The sequence below is a fragment of the Capra hircus genome, chromosome 2 (genome assembly GCF_001704415.2).
Source record: "Capra hircus breed San Clemente chromosome 2, ASM170441v1, whole genome shotgun sequence".
NCBI classification, from domain to species: Eukaryota; Metazoa; Chordata; class Mammalia; order Artiodactyla; family Bovidae; genus Capra; species Capra hircus.
Window position 1 is genome coordinate 25,039,332 of NC_030809.1, and position 14,222 is coordinate 25,053,553.

At 41.7% G+C, this 14,222-nt stretch overlaps 1 protein-coding gene across 1 annotated transcript in view; it reads left to right on the forward strand.

Annotated features, from left to right (window-relative positions):
• Positions 1-13,340, forward strand: part of FARSB (phenylalanyl-tRNA synthetase beta subunit) — a 69,640-nt gene extending 56,300 nt beyond the window's left edge. Inside the window, exon 17 of the mRNA XM_005676607.3 lies at positions 13,014-13,340. Within this exon, the coding sequence (XP_005676664.1) occupies positions 13,014-13,165 (152 nt within the window). The 3' untranslated portion in view covers positions 13,166-13,340. The remainder of the gene's footprint in view (positions 1-13,013) is intronic.

A 14,222-nucleotide genomic window follows, 5' to 3' on the forward strand; every position in this document is an offset into this window, starting at 1 on the left:
ATCTCCTGGAGTTTACTCAAACTCATTTCCGTTGAGTTGCATCCAACTATCTCATCCTCTGTCACTCCCTTCTCCTTCTGCTTTCAGTCTTTCTCAGGGTCTTTTCCAGTGAATCAGCTCTTTGCATCAGGAGGCCAAAGTATTGGAGCTTCAGCTTCAGCAGCAGCAGCAGTCCTTCTAATGAATATTCAGGGTTAATTTCCTTTAGGATTGGCTGGTTTGATCTCCTTGCTGTCCAAGGGACTCTCAAGAGTCTTCTCCAGCACCATAGTTCAAAAGCATCAGTTAATCCAGCAGTCAGCTTTCTTTATGGTCCAACTCTCACATCCGTACATGACTACTGGAAAAACCATAGCTTTGACTAGATGGACGTTTGTCAGCCAAGTGATGTCTCTGCTTTTTAACATACTGTCTGGGTTTGTCATAGCTTTTCTTCCAAGGAGCAGTGTTTTTTAATCCGTTACTTATTCTGATGTCATGTTGTCCTCACTTTGGCCAGTGGGAATCCCTTCAAGCTGGCTTCTGTGTCCTTTTAACATGTTCCTATTATTCTTTATTATTGTTAGCATGCTCTTGCTTTGGGCATAAGAGGATATTCCAGGCTTATCTTGAACTTTCCATTGTCCCATTTCTCCATCCTGGTTCCTTTTAGTGGGGAGTGGTGTCTGAAAGCCAAGATTTAGGCTTCTAGGTGCACACAGACATACCTGTATCTACTAATTTACTCCTATATCTATGTGTTTTGAAAACTATAAGCCCATATTAATATCTCCATTCCAGTTCAACACCTTAGGGTTCATTGCAGTTTTCTCCCTTTCAGTATTTGTACCTCACTTCTCCAACAGTGAAAAACCCAGTTCCCATGATTCGTCATTTATTCACTTACTTGCTCATTGCCCCTGTTTGTAACTGAACCCTCTCTTGTACCCTTAGTGTCTGCCCAGCTCATCACTCACTGTCAGACTCTAGCGGCCCCATGCCTTTCCACTTGGGGCTGCCCCCTCTCATCTGTGGATGCCCTCCCTGCCCCCTGTAGCTCTGACACCCAGTGCCCACCCCAAGAATGGGGATCTCTGCCTTCCTTGGCCCCTTTAGGGCTAGATTATTCTGGAAGCTGGGAGAGGACTTTATAAGTCTTAAGGAACTTTTCTTGGCAGGGAGGCTGTTACTAAAGTGAAAGGGAGAAAGTAGTTATATATGGTGGTGCTTTTTTGGAAGTGGATTATAATATAGGAGATATATTTCTGGGCTCATCTTATATAGTTTCTGCCTTAGACCTGGAGTCAGCTGTATTGCCAAGTGGCCCTGGTTTCCTTAGTGAGAAATCAAATTTAGATCACAATCTAGGCACTAAGGTTGCTTATTGCTACTGAGTGAGTCTTTGTTTCTAGGACTTTTTAAAATGCAGAGCTGAGGAAAACCTTTTTGTAAAAAAGATCCTATTTTTTAAAGAAAAGCATTGATTTCATATGGACAGTTCCAGTTTATATTTAGGATTAGAGGATTTTTACCTAATATGTTGGGCTTTATCTTTATAAGGTTTTTTTTTTTTTTCACATTGAAAATCTTGGTTCCTGATGAATTTATATAAGTATTCTATCTATCTTTATTCAGAATAATAGTCATTATTACTAATAATATAATTGTTAGAAACAGTTTAAAGCTTTATCTTCAGTTCTTTTTGTATTTAGATAGCCTACAATAAAGTACATTTTGACCATTATTTTCCCAGTATTTTTATTTTTATTTTCTTCTTTTTCTTTTTTTTTTCTTTCAGACATTTATTTTTAGAACATCACTGATATTTCCCAGTATTTTTAACAGGCAAGACTGTAGAAGCCTTAAACAATGCTTGTGCTGCCATTTTGTAAATCTCATATTAATTCAGAGTCTGCTTTGTTTAAAAATGAGAAATGCTTATTTTACTGTGGACTCTGGGGCAGTATGGAAGCAGAACCTTAATCAAGTATCTATTAATATCTGTCTTCTCTGGAGTTTCTTTCATCTGTCAGCACATTTCTCCTGTCCCCCTGTTAGGCTGCCTTTAGAGAGATAGACTTCTATATATTATATCATTGCTGGAATCCCACAGATTAACATTCATTTAAAGCATTCCTGATAATTTTCTATAAATGACAGGCAGACAGTCTGACTTCATTCAGGCAGGTCCCTGTTGTGGTTTAGATCTTGATGAATTAGTTTGCTTTACCTTAGTGTTCATTAGCTGTGGTCTAGTCTCCCCCTCTTGAGAAATAAAGTGTAATAGTCACTTGGGTGACTTGGACAACCTGTCCCCCTCCTAGAAACATCTCCAAGCACCCACCAACCCTGGTTGGTCGTGGGTCAGGGTCAGGAATGTCATCTTCTTGCCGGGGGTTTTTCGAGGCCGGATAGGCTGCGTGTGAGGTGGGCGGTTTGTCTTCAGACCCCAGCCCTCCAGCACTTAAAGCCTTGGTGGCCCATCCTATGTCTTAGTTTTTCCTTCTTCCATTCCTTCCTACCCCTCCAGGACTCTCATTGTAAACATTCTGCCTTTTTTTAAAAAAGGAAAATTTCATTTCAAGAAAGGATCTGACTTGAGGTTCAGTTGATACATACCAGTGTGAACTTGCTTTAATTTTTAGCACTTTCTCATTGTAAAAGGAGAAAATTTGGTCCCTTTATGGAAATGTTAGGTTATTAGCTTTAAAAAGGGTGGGCCAAATTTAGTGGAATAGAAAAACTCTCTCCACCTTCTGAAACGACACCTGTTTGACTACCACGCACACACTTCCTTATGTTTAGGAACAGGGGAAAGGAGAAATGTGGGAAACAGCAACACGGCCCAGTATATTAGCAAATGTTGTTGTTTAGTTGCCAAGTCGTATCTAACTCTCTGCAACCCATGGACTGTAGCCTGTCAGGCTCCTCTATCCATGGGATTTTCCAGGCAAGAATAGTGGACTGAGTTGCCACTTCCTTCTCCAGGGGATCTTCCCGACCCAGGGATCGAACCCAGGTCTCCTGCATTGCAGGCAGACACTTTACCATCTGAGCCACAAGGGAAGCATCAGCAAATAGATAGACGTCAATTAATTATTTGCCTTTCATTAAACAGTAAACTGTGACTGTAGTTACAGTATTTTTATTTTGAGTGATGTTGAAGCCAGTTATAAAGAATAAATAGTTGAGCAAAAATAGAAGATAAAATGCCTTGCTCTGAATGTCTCTAGAACTTCCTATTTCCTGTTCTGTGAGACCAGTTTTGATGTGCCCAGTATTCATCAGTAGCTGTTAAATGTTTTATCAGTGTTGTTATCACAGCCACTGTACCTTGGTATTCTTCTTCCAGAAGACAAAGTTTTCTGCTCATTCTCTTAATTCCCAAAGGGTCCTAGCTTGTTTATGAATTGTATTCTCTGAGCAAAGATTCTCCCTTAGAATTATCTTCCTGGAATGTTTGATGCTTTTCGGTTCCACCAGTGGAACCGAAAAAAAGAGAAGTAATTGGTACTATACAAGGGACAATTTTTTTAAAAATCAATGTTGTACAGAGCAAGATCAGTTCAGTTCAGTAGCTCAGTTGTATTTGACTTTGTGACTGCATGGACTGCAGCACACCTGGCTTCCCTGTCCATCACCGACTCCCGGAGCTTACTCAAACTCATGTCCATTGAGTCAGTGATGCCATCCAGCCATCAGGATAATCTTATATTTAGTTTGTGGTTTGTTGGTCCTACTATTGCTAGAAGTCCATCGTTTAACATCTTGATATGTAATGAACTATACAATAATTAGCATTGTTTTACTTGTGTGGTACTACCTTTGGTGAAGAAAGAGCAAGAAGTATTAATAACATATATGTTACAAGAACCCTATTTGTAGTAATGAATAACTGGGAACACTGCCAAGATTAAATACTTGAAAAACAGTTTGGCAAATGACATATAAATAGAATGGAATGTGATAAACATGTAAATATAAACTAAGCTGGAAAAGCAGATGTTAAGATGATACAAATTCTTACTCAAATGCAAGGGAAGAATATACTTTATTGGGCCCTAGGGGGCATGATCGCCAGTGAGGTATCACCTGTGATGGATTATAGTAACAGTAACTCCTGTGTGTTGGGTCAGGTTCTTCTGTAGTGTTAGCCCAGGTGATTTAGGACTTAATCTCTTTGTGCCAGTTTCTTCATCTGTAAAATGGGAATGATAGTATCTGTCCTGTCTCTACAGGGAGAGACAGACTAAGAACTTGGAAAGCATTTTGGAATGGCTGATCAATCCCCAGAATTCCCTCAGGGTAGATGTTAGATCTGCCCTGCAGAAAGTCATCTTTGGCTAAAAGTCACAGACTCAAGAAGGAACTGGGTTCTCAGCTTGACTGTTACCTGGCTGGCTGGTTTTAACCTCTTTGGTATCCATTTTCTCATATCTGAGATAAACATGGACAAAATCACTGCCAGGGTCATTTCCAGTTTTAAGATTCTGCAGGAGTTTAACTGTGTCAGAAGTAGCCTCTGCCACAGGGTCTAACGTAACAGCGCACTTTCTTCCCCTTTTTAGATGGTGTTACTGTGGTGCTTCTTTATCCACTCAAATTATTCCAGCCTTGTTTCAGGAATCTGAAACTTACTCTTTAAGGATGCCTGTCTTAGATGGGATAAGCTCTAGGTTTGTCCGTATTGTGTTAATAATATTGCAGAGCATATGTTATTACGTCCTAAGGCTAGCGGTTGTTGGTCTTTTGTTTAAGTGTTGTTCGTTTATTTAATTTTAAACCAGAAGAAGTTTGCACACAGGAAATGGACAGCTTGACCAAAAGTTTGAAAACACTATTCGTAGGCCTTCTGTGCCTCAGGCCACACACCGAGGTGCTCACTCTTGGGCCTATACTGTTGCCTGCCTCGGGCAGGTCTACTAATCTTCTTGTGCTTTGCTTTTTCCATCTGTAACTTGCTTGTCCTTGGGGGTTTGGCCAGGGCTGCATTGGGACTGAGTCACTCCCTTTACTGGGGATGGAAGATGAGTCGAAATTAGGGTACTTTGTTTTCACAATCTCATTATTGTCTTCTTTCTCTTCTTACATGCCCTGCTTGCCAGCTGAAATTTAATTCTAAAACTACAGCACATCTGTCCTAATGGCATGCTTGAAGTTATGTTTATTCCATGGTGGCCGAAAGTCTCAATTGAAAAGTTAACTAATTGTGAAGTTATAGATACAGTCTCAAATATACACCATTTCATCTTTCCTTAATTAGCGTAGAATAGTCTCTTTATTGTTGTTTTTATTCTTTCATTATAACTGTGGAGAAAGTAATAAATTCTGCATATTTTGCTGTCCTTTAACAGTTTTTATCAGATGAAAGAGTTGGAAAGACCCATTTTATTGATCCTGGGAAACAGGATGATCTATACCTTTTATTTTTGAAGTTGTGATTCTGTATCTGTCCTGTGAACATTTAAGAAATGTGAAAATTTGGGGGGAAATGATTTAAGTGCAAGACAGATATAGGATGAGGGCATTATTTTAGAATTTTGTTCAGTCACTCAGGTCATAAGTAAAAGACGTGGGGGATTTGCTGCCAAGGATTCAGGGGCATTTCCGGCACCCAGGCTACGAGGACCTTCACAAAGACTGGAACGAGGTGCCAGCATGGAGCTGTCTTTCCAGGTCAGCTGCCTGCATTGCCTAGCCTCTCTGTGTGTCTGCTTTCCTCCTCCCTTGTGAGCGCTCAGCAGTAAGGCTGTAACAGGGAAGAGTGAAACCTGACTCCATGCTGGATCTGTTTCTTTTACTTTGTTGTTCAGTCGCACAGTCAAGTCTGACTCTTTGCAACCCCATGGACTGCAGTGCGCCAGGCTTCCCTGTCCATCACAGTCTGCTGGAGTTTGCTCAAACTCATGTCCATTGAGTGGGTGAGGCTATCCAACCATCTCATCCTCTGTCACCCCCTTCTCCAGCCCCCTAGTCTTTCCTTGGTATGTATGAGAGAAACATAGCTAAGATTAGACTTTAAAATAGATTCTAAGAGTGGTGATCATTTTGTGATGTATAGAAATATTGAGTCACCATGCTGTGCCCCTGGAACTAACACGGTGTTGTAGGTCAGTTACACTGTAATAAAAAAAAGTTAATAAAATGACAAATATCAAAAGGTGATAGCCATGGAAATAAATTATAAATTTCCTTATACTAAGTAAAACTGGGAAATTTTGCAGTCAAGATTCTAAATGTTTAGTCATCAGGTGACTGTGGTGATCTATTAAAAAATATGGTTCCTTGTTGAAGACATTTCTCCATTAGTTAGAAGCTAGGTAATTTTAAGCATAAAGCCCAACAGGACTCAGTCCTTATTTGCAGGACAGATTTTGCCCTGCCCTGTTGATAGAATTACACTTATCTCACACGTTAGCAAAGTAATGCTCAAAATTCTCCAAGCCAGGCTTCAAAGTATGTGAACCATGAACTTCCAGATGTTCAAGCAGGATTTAGAAAAGGCAGAGGACCCAGAGATTAAATTGCCAATATCTGTTGGATCATCAAAAAAGCAAGAGTTCCAGAAAAACATCTACTTCTGCTTTATTGACTACACCAAAGCCTTTGACTGTGTGGATCACAACAAACTGTTAAAGAAATGGGACTACCAGACACCTTACCTGCCTCCTGAGAAATCTGTATGCAGGTCAAGAAGCAACAATTAGAACTGGACATAGAACAACAGACTGGTTCCAAATCAGGAAAGAAGTATGTCAAGGCTGTATATTGTCACCCTGCTTACTTAACTTATATGCAGAATACATCATGCGAAATGCCGGACTGGATGAAGCACAAGCTGGAATCAAGATAACTGGGAAAAACATCAATAACCTCAGATATGCAGATGTCACCACCCTTATGGCAGAAAGTGAAGAAGAACTAAAAAGCCTCTTGATGACAGTGAAGGAGGAGAGTGAAAAAATTGGCTTAAAGCTCAACATTCGGAAAACTAAGATCATGGCATCCAGTCCCTTCACTTCATGGCAAATAGACGGGGAAACAGTGGAAACAGTGTCAGACTTTATTTTGGGGGGCTCCGAAATCACTGCAGATGGTGATTGCAGCCATGAAATTAAAAGATGCTTGCTCCTTAGAAGAAAAACTATGACGAGCCTAGACAGCATATTAAAAAGCAGACAACATTACTTTGCCAACAAAGGTCTGTCTAGTCAAAGCTATGGTTTTTCCAGTAGTCATGTATGGATGTGAGAGTTGGACTATGAAGAAAGCTGAGCACCGAAGAATTGATGCTTTTGAACTGTGGTGTTGGAGAAGACTCGAGAGTCCCTTGGACTGCAAGGAGATCCAACCAGTCAATCCTAAGGGAAGTCAGTCTTGAATATTCATTGGAAGGACTGATGCTGAAGCTCCAATACTTTGGCCACTTGATGCTAAGAACTGACTCATTGGAAAAGACCCTGATGATGGGAACGATTGAAGGCGGGAGGAGAAAGGGACGACAGAGGATGAGATGGTTGGATGGCATCACCAACTCGATGGACATGAGTTTAAATAAGCTCTAAGAGTTGGTGATGGACAGGGAAGCATGGCGTGCTGCAGTCCTTTGAGTTGCAAAGAGTCAGACCCGACTGAGTGACTGAACTGAACTGACTGATAAAATGTCACTGTGAGCACAGGCTCCCTCTCTGAGCCCGTGCGGTGGGGGTAAGTGGGCCCACTGCTCTCCTGTCCAGTTGCCTACTACTTAAGGGTTAATGATGTCTGCAGGTGTGTTGGGATTAGCACTGTAAAGTTGTGTAAGGGGCTTTTCTTTCTTTTGATCTTCAGAAAGGGATGAAAGATAGCCATTACACTCAAGGGATTAGGCCCCCTCTCTTTAAAGACTTTAGGTGCCATAAATATTTCACATCAGATGTAAGGTGAAGACTTATGTATGTCTGGGGAAAGTGGGTGTTTTATATTACCAGTTGGAAATTATTTAGTCTCCACTTACAAATTAAATGGTCTTTGCAGAGAACTTTTCTTCCAATCGGGAGTATACTAAGATCTGAAAAAAAAAGTGTGTGTTTATATCATGGTAGTTACGGCAGTTTTTCCTCCTGATGTTCCTAAACCTTTTTCTTTTTATGAGTTAATGTCTTACCTATATTGGGTCTTTCCCCCTTGGGTGGTCCCTCATTGCATTGAGGCACTCCAGAAAACAATAAAAAAACTCCTGGTTCTAAAACTTTGAGAACCTCCACCCTTAAGAATGATACCTTGCTCACATAAGTGTGTGGTCAGTTTTCTTAAGCCCTATATTTTATCTTCCTTTTTCCTTTAAATTATTTAGAAAAGGAAAGTGAGGTTGATGTGCTCGCAACATAGTCAGTTACTACCTTATCAAAAACTGGGGGGAAACCAGGAAAAAGTCCTTCGTGGAAAATTATGATCAGAGCCCCATTCTGTTCTTGGCCTGTCACCCAGTCTGTCAGTTTCACTCCAGAAATAGAACACTGGGTTTTCTTTTTTTTCCCTTTCGTGTGATTTCCTAGGCTGGGTTATTGGGCCATGGACTGGATAATTTCATATATATCTAGTTGTATTAGAATTAGAGACTTGGTAGATGGAAGGGATTGGGTTTGGGTGGGTGCTGGCCCAAGAGTCAGCCTGTTAAGTGATTTTTCCTTCCTCCCATCCTATATTATTTACATAGTCATTTAGAACAGATTTAAAACGCTTTCTCTTGGCCCAGTGGCTTACTCTATCTGTATAACTTTGTATTTTATGTTTGTCCCTGAATTCGGAGGCTTATGGATGGTTATTGTTATTAAAGCTCATGATAGTAGCTTCTGTTACTTGCTGTGATGTGTATGATATACTGACATTCCTTCTCCAGTGTTCTTCACCCTCCTTTTAATTTTGTTCTTTTTATTATGGAAAATTTGAATGATAAAGTACCAGGTTGCCAGCAGTTACAATTATGTGGGTGTGAACCTCAAAGCATATACTAGTAATGTGAAGAAAGGGAAAAGTAAAACTGTACAAGTAGGTGATTTTTAGAGAGGGATTAAATAAAGTACCAAATGAATTAGTTGAAAACAGTCGATGGCGGGCAGGGGGGTGGTGGGTGGGCAGAGGGGTGTTAAAGATTAAGGAATTAAGAGCTTCATGCTTGATAATACCAAGGAGCTTTCAGATTAGGGGTCTGCTCAGTTACCGCCTTAAGCTTCTGCTTCCGATGCTTCACACAATTACAGGAATAAACTCTATGCGTCAAGCTTATCCAAACTTCGGGCCTATAATATTACTCCGAAAGAAAAATGAGGGCAAAAAGAAACTGTGAAAGGTGTTTGGCAACGAGCAAGAGAGGGAGCTCACAAACTCTTTGAAGGTCAATTAGCCAGAAAATGTGCTAAAGACTGGGTGCTGTGCCGGATTACTGGCCCAAGAATTCCCCCAAGGTCCTCACAGTGGTCCTGCCGTTTCAGCACAGGAGACAATTACAGACCTGGAGGAGATGCTACAAAAGCTTTAATTAAGGGACTTACTTACACCCCACTAAGTTCTGGAAATTAAATTCTTGTTTGTGCTTAACTGACGTTTCTTTTGTGTGGGTTTCCACATGTATTTCAACAGAGAACACTCATTTTCCCCAAATCTGTTTTTCTGTTGGAAGCCATTTTGCTGTGATGGATACCATCAAAGCTGAGGGTTTAATCAGGATAAAGAACTGGGTAGAAAACTGGGCTGAGAGGTTTTTTGGCTGGAGAGGTTTTGGTCACAGGTTGAAAATTGTAGTATTTATGTACCTTGGTACAACAGTAAACCAGGAACTCTGGGCTTAAATGAATGATGAAAAGAAGGCAGTTTGTCGAACTCACGTTTCAGAATCCCCCTTCACAAGGCAGCGTGGTTTCACTTGAATTTAATAACTTTATGATTCTAGACACAGTAGGCTTCTCTTTCTCCAAAAATAATTTTGTTTGCCGGTGAGATAAAAGGGGCCTCCGGCTATCATCCAGGTCTGATTTTTCATGAGCTTACACCCATGTTTAGGTTCCATTCAGATGTGATTTCTTTTACTTCTGGAAAGACTGATTCAGGTTGCCTGGGTCCTGGCTGGAGCGCACGGATGTGCTGAGCGCCCCTCCTGCTGATGAAGGAGGCGCGCCTATCTTTGAACTCGGCCCTAATTGCTGCCTTAGCGGGGGTGTGTTCACTTTTTTTGTTGTTGTTAGTGAAGCATTTCTCTCTCTCATCCGCCCTTCTTTGAAGCCATTCACTTCTGCCTGCAAAGTTTGGTTTGAACCATAAAGATTTTTTTTAAAGCACTAAGAAATGCTTATGTGAAACTTGAAAATTTCTTTCAGTATGTCTGGTTCACATACAGCATCAGTCAGGTGGTATAGTGTCTCCCTGTACCCCTTACAAACTTGAAGGTACTTTTGTGTGCCTCTCAATTTATGTCTGAAGAAGACATAGTCAGCCTTCCGCTAACTTAACAGAGGCATCAATCAAAAAATCGTAAGACTTTGTTAAACATGAAAAAGGGCAAGAAAAGTGAAAATTGTCATCACTGTTTAAAACGGTTTTCGACACAGTGAAGTTACACAGAAACCCCACCACTGGGTTTAGTTTTTACGTGTGGATGGGCAGGGGAGGATCGGCATTGGATGCGAGGGTGGAGGATCCCCTTGGGAGCCCCGCACTGGGCAGCAGCTCCTCTGCAGGGAGGCCCTCTGACCCCGGGCAGTTGTGGAGGCTGAGACTTTTGATATTGGTGTCATTGACAATGTTCCCACCCTTGGATATATTTGAAATAATGCATGATATGGTTTTCAGTTCTTTTTGCCTTTCTTTGGAAAGGAGGAACATTCTCTCTGGTGATATGAATGTTTTTGTTTGATCAAGTTTTTAACCAGTTAGTGAGCTCTAGTAGAGTTCAGTGCCGACTTCTGGAGAGAGGGCCAGCTGGCATTGTCATGCTTGCTAGTTAAAGAAGAACGTCACTGAATTTTGCTTTAAAAAGCGCTGATTTGAAAAGTTGTTTTATGAACTAAAAATTCAAAGTTCTTATCTCGCGGGCTTTATTTTGCTAACATTGTAGAACAGCACATCTGGCTTAGATTCTAAAATAGTTTGGTTTTATGCTTCAGTTAAAATGAATCCAATCAAATTGGAATTGGAAGACAGATAAAAAGGGAGGATTTTGGTACAGTGAGGATTCTTAAACATAGCAAGGTTATCAGGAAAGTTCTTCAAAACTTCCTCTCTGAATGGCCTTTAAAAATAGGCTTTTTTAGATACTGTGGTTTATTCAGATAGAATTCTATGTAAGGGTTGTAACTCTACAATTCTTGGTTATACTGCTCACCACCAACCCTTTTAAAAACTTGTCATTTGAAGATTTATTTGGTGTGAGAGGGGGTGGTCTTTTTTTTTCTTTGGTTACATTGTATGGCGTGCGGATTCTTAGTTCCCCAACCAGGAGCTGAACCCTTGTCCCCTGCATTGGGAGCACTGATTCTTAACCACTGGACTGCCAGCAAAGTCAAACTTAAGTTCGCTTGGCCTGTTTTTTGTCTTTTAAGTTAGGTTTTTATTTTGACAGAATTAAAACATGCAATCTTTGTCAGATTTAACAGTGTTGGTAGTCACTAAGACCATACATTATCAATGAGTATGCTTTCTGTATTATTTCATGTGACCCCTCTCTCCAAGTGTGGATTAATGCACACAGCCAAACCATTATGAACTTCAAATGCAGTTCATTGAAATTCTTGCTTTTAATAGTAAAGCAGAATTACTTAGTTTGGGGAGATATGAGAAGCAGACCACCGTATATTTCAGCTGGGTTGCTTTGGGGTTCTTTAAGAATGATAGTTAAAAATGTTTTTCAGGAATGGAAACAAACACCCTTCCTAAGTCTCCAGCAGACTCTGACTTGATGGTAACTGGCCCGCAACCCCCCCCCCCCCCCACCCGCCGCCCACACACACACACACACACACCAGTTCTGCGTTTCTTCATTGTCCTGACCTTGGAGCCATTAGCAGGGACTCTGCCGGCTACTCTTTCATAAATAAGGCACTCGCTCAGAAACGGCAGGCTGGAGGCTTGTGGCCCTGTGTTTTTATAGTTCATACGAGTAGATGTTTTGGTTGAGTCAGTGGGGAGCTGTGGACCTGATCCCATTTTCAGGCTGGTGGTGAGAGAAACGAGTCAGCGTTTGCTTTCCCTCAGTAGAGTGTGGAGCGTTGCGACATGACTGTGCGGGGGCCTGGGTGTCTGTCTGCTCGTCTTTCAGCTGTTTAAACCTCAAGAACTGTTTCTGGGCTAGTCAGCGATATCTGTATCATTGGCACCCGAGTGAAGACGGAACTTTCTGCCTGTCTTGAGTGAATCAGGGGTCAGGCCAGCCCTGTGTTGGGCTAGCCTTTGCCGCGGTTTACAGTAGATGTACCAGAACTTCTCAGAAGGTTCTTTTGCCCACAGGAATGTGGGTCACATTCTGGTCCAAGGCCTGCGCCTGCCGAGGACAGTGCAGCTTGTTTTCTCTGTGGAATGAGGTAGAAAAGAGTGCTGTCCTGAACAGGACGTGAATTCAGTGTAGACCCTGCATCCAGCAAGCATTACTATGAAGAACCTGTTTCAGAACAGGTTCTTCGCAGGCACAGTGGGGGTTGGTCTTACATTTCATTTTCCCTTTGTCCTCTTTCGGAGCAGTTCCTCGTCTACACACCCACCCCCCGCCCCAAGTCTCCTCCCAGCTCCGCTCCTTCAGTCTCCTCCTCTTCATCCTGTCTGGACCACTGCAATAAAAACACAGGGTCCCCACTTTCATGTTTGCCCCTAACCTTTTCCTTATAAAGGTATCTTGAAGAAAATGCTTCTTTTTAAGACCAGAGAGTGCGAGGGAGCACTGTGGTTTCATGGCCAGGAGTTTAAAGAATAGTTATTTTTTTAAAGGCGACTAGCAAGCTTTTGGTGTTAAATGTCTTGACATTTTCGCCTGGGGAAGCACTGATTCTTCTCTCCCTGTCCTTCAGGCCCTGTGTTCTTCCCTGGGCGATGTGCGGAGATCTTTGCCCGGGGTCAGAGCATCGGGAAGCTGGGAGTCCTTCATCCTGACGTTATCACCAAGTTCGAGCTGACTATGCCCTGCTCCTGCGTGGAAATCAACATTGAGCCGTTTTTGTGAAGATGAATCTCTGCTGTGGGGTTGTCTACCTGAGGGTCTTTCTCCTCCTGGATGCCCTTTAGTCGTCCCCACAGGAAGTCCACTTGTGCATTGATGTTGAATAAAGTAGAAAGCAGTGTCTGGCTCCGTGGGTGATAATACCATTCCCACGACCAGCCAGCTTGTACCACACACATGGGGTGTCTGTGTGAAGCTGCCTTGTCCGTGAAGGCCAGCAGGAGAGCCAGTCCAGAGAATCAGGAATGCTCCTCACATGTCAGAGCTTCCGCCATCGCCATCACTTCTGCAATCCGGGATCCCGTTCTTTGCCCTGATGAAACGAGAGAGCTGATTAGAGCACACGTTTGAGGTCAACTCGGGATTTTTATTTTTTGACATTTGATGTGTGTTCATCATTGGGAAACAATAATATAACAGCATTTTTAGAAAACCTTTAGGAATCGGTGATGGTCTAGTAGTTACAGCCTTTGGAGTCATTTAAAAGAAAAATGCACACATATTCAAAATATTTGAGCATGGATACGTGGAGGCAGCTAGAAGAGTTTAAAGGGAGACACTGGTACCTGGGCCCTGTGAATGTTAAACAGTATAAAGCTTCCTTTGCCCTAGGCCCCACATTTTACTGTGGTCAGTGTTATAAAGTCATGGTTTTAAATACTCAATAGAGCTAGTAGTTTCTGTCGTATTTTATAGGGAGGTATTAGATCTCTCTTCTGAAGCTAAGCTTCTGCCAGTCTGCCTTGTCTTACCCCCTAACTTACTTTAATATTTTGATCTAGAATCCTCCAGTAGGTACCATGTATTTCAAAAGCTAGATGAAATGTTTGAGAAAAGTTCTTAATTACCACCAAGATGAGATAGGAAACAAAATAAAATGTAAAACTCTAAAAGTCCCCATAGAAATAGCTAACAAGGATAGACAGAAATTATGTTTATGGAGTTTTTGTGGCACCTAATACTGAGACCATATTCCTACCATGAATCAGGGCAGCAGTGTCCAACTTAGCAAGGTTTATGAACACACAGACTGTCATCGGTTCCTTCCCAATCCTGTTGT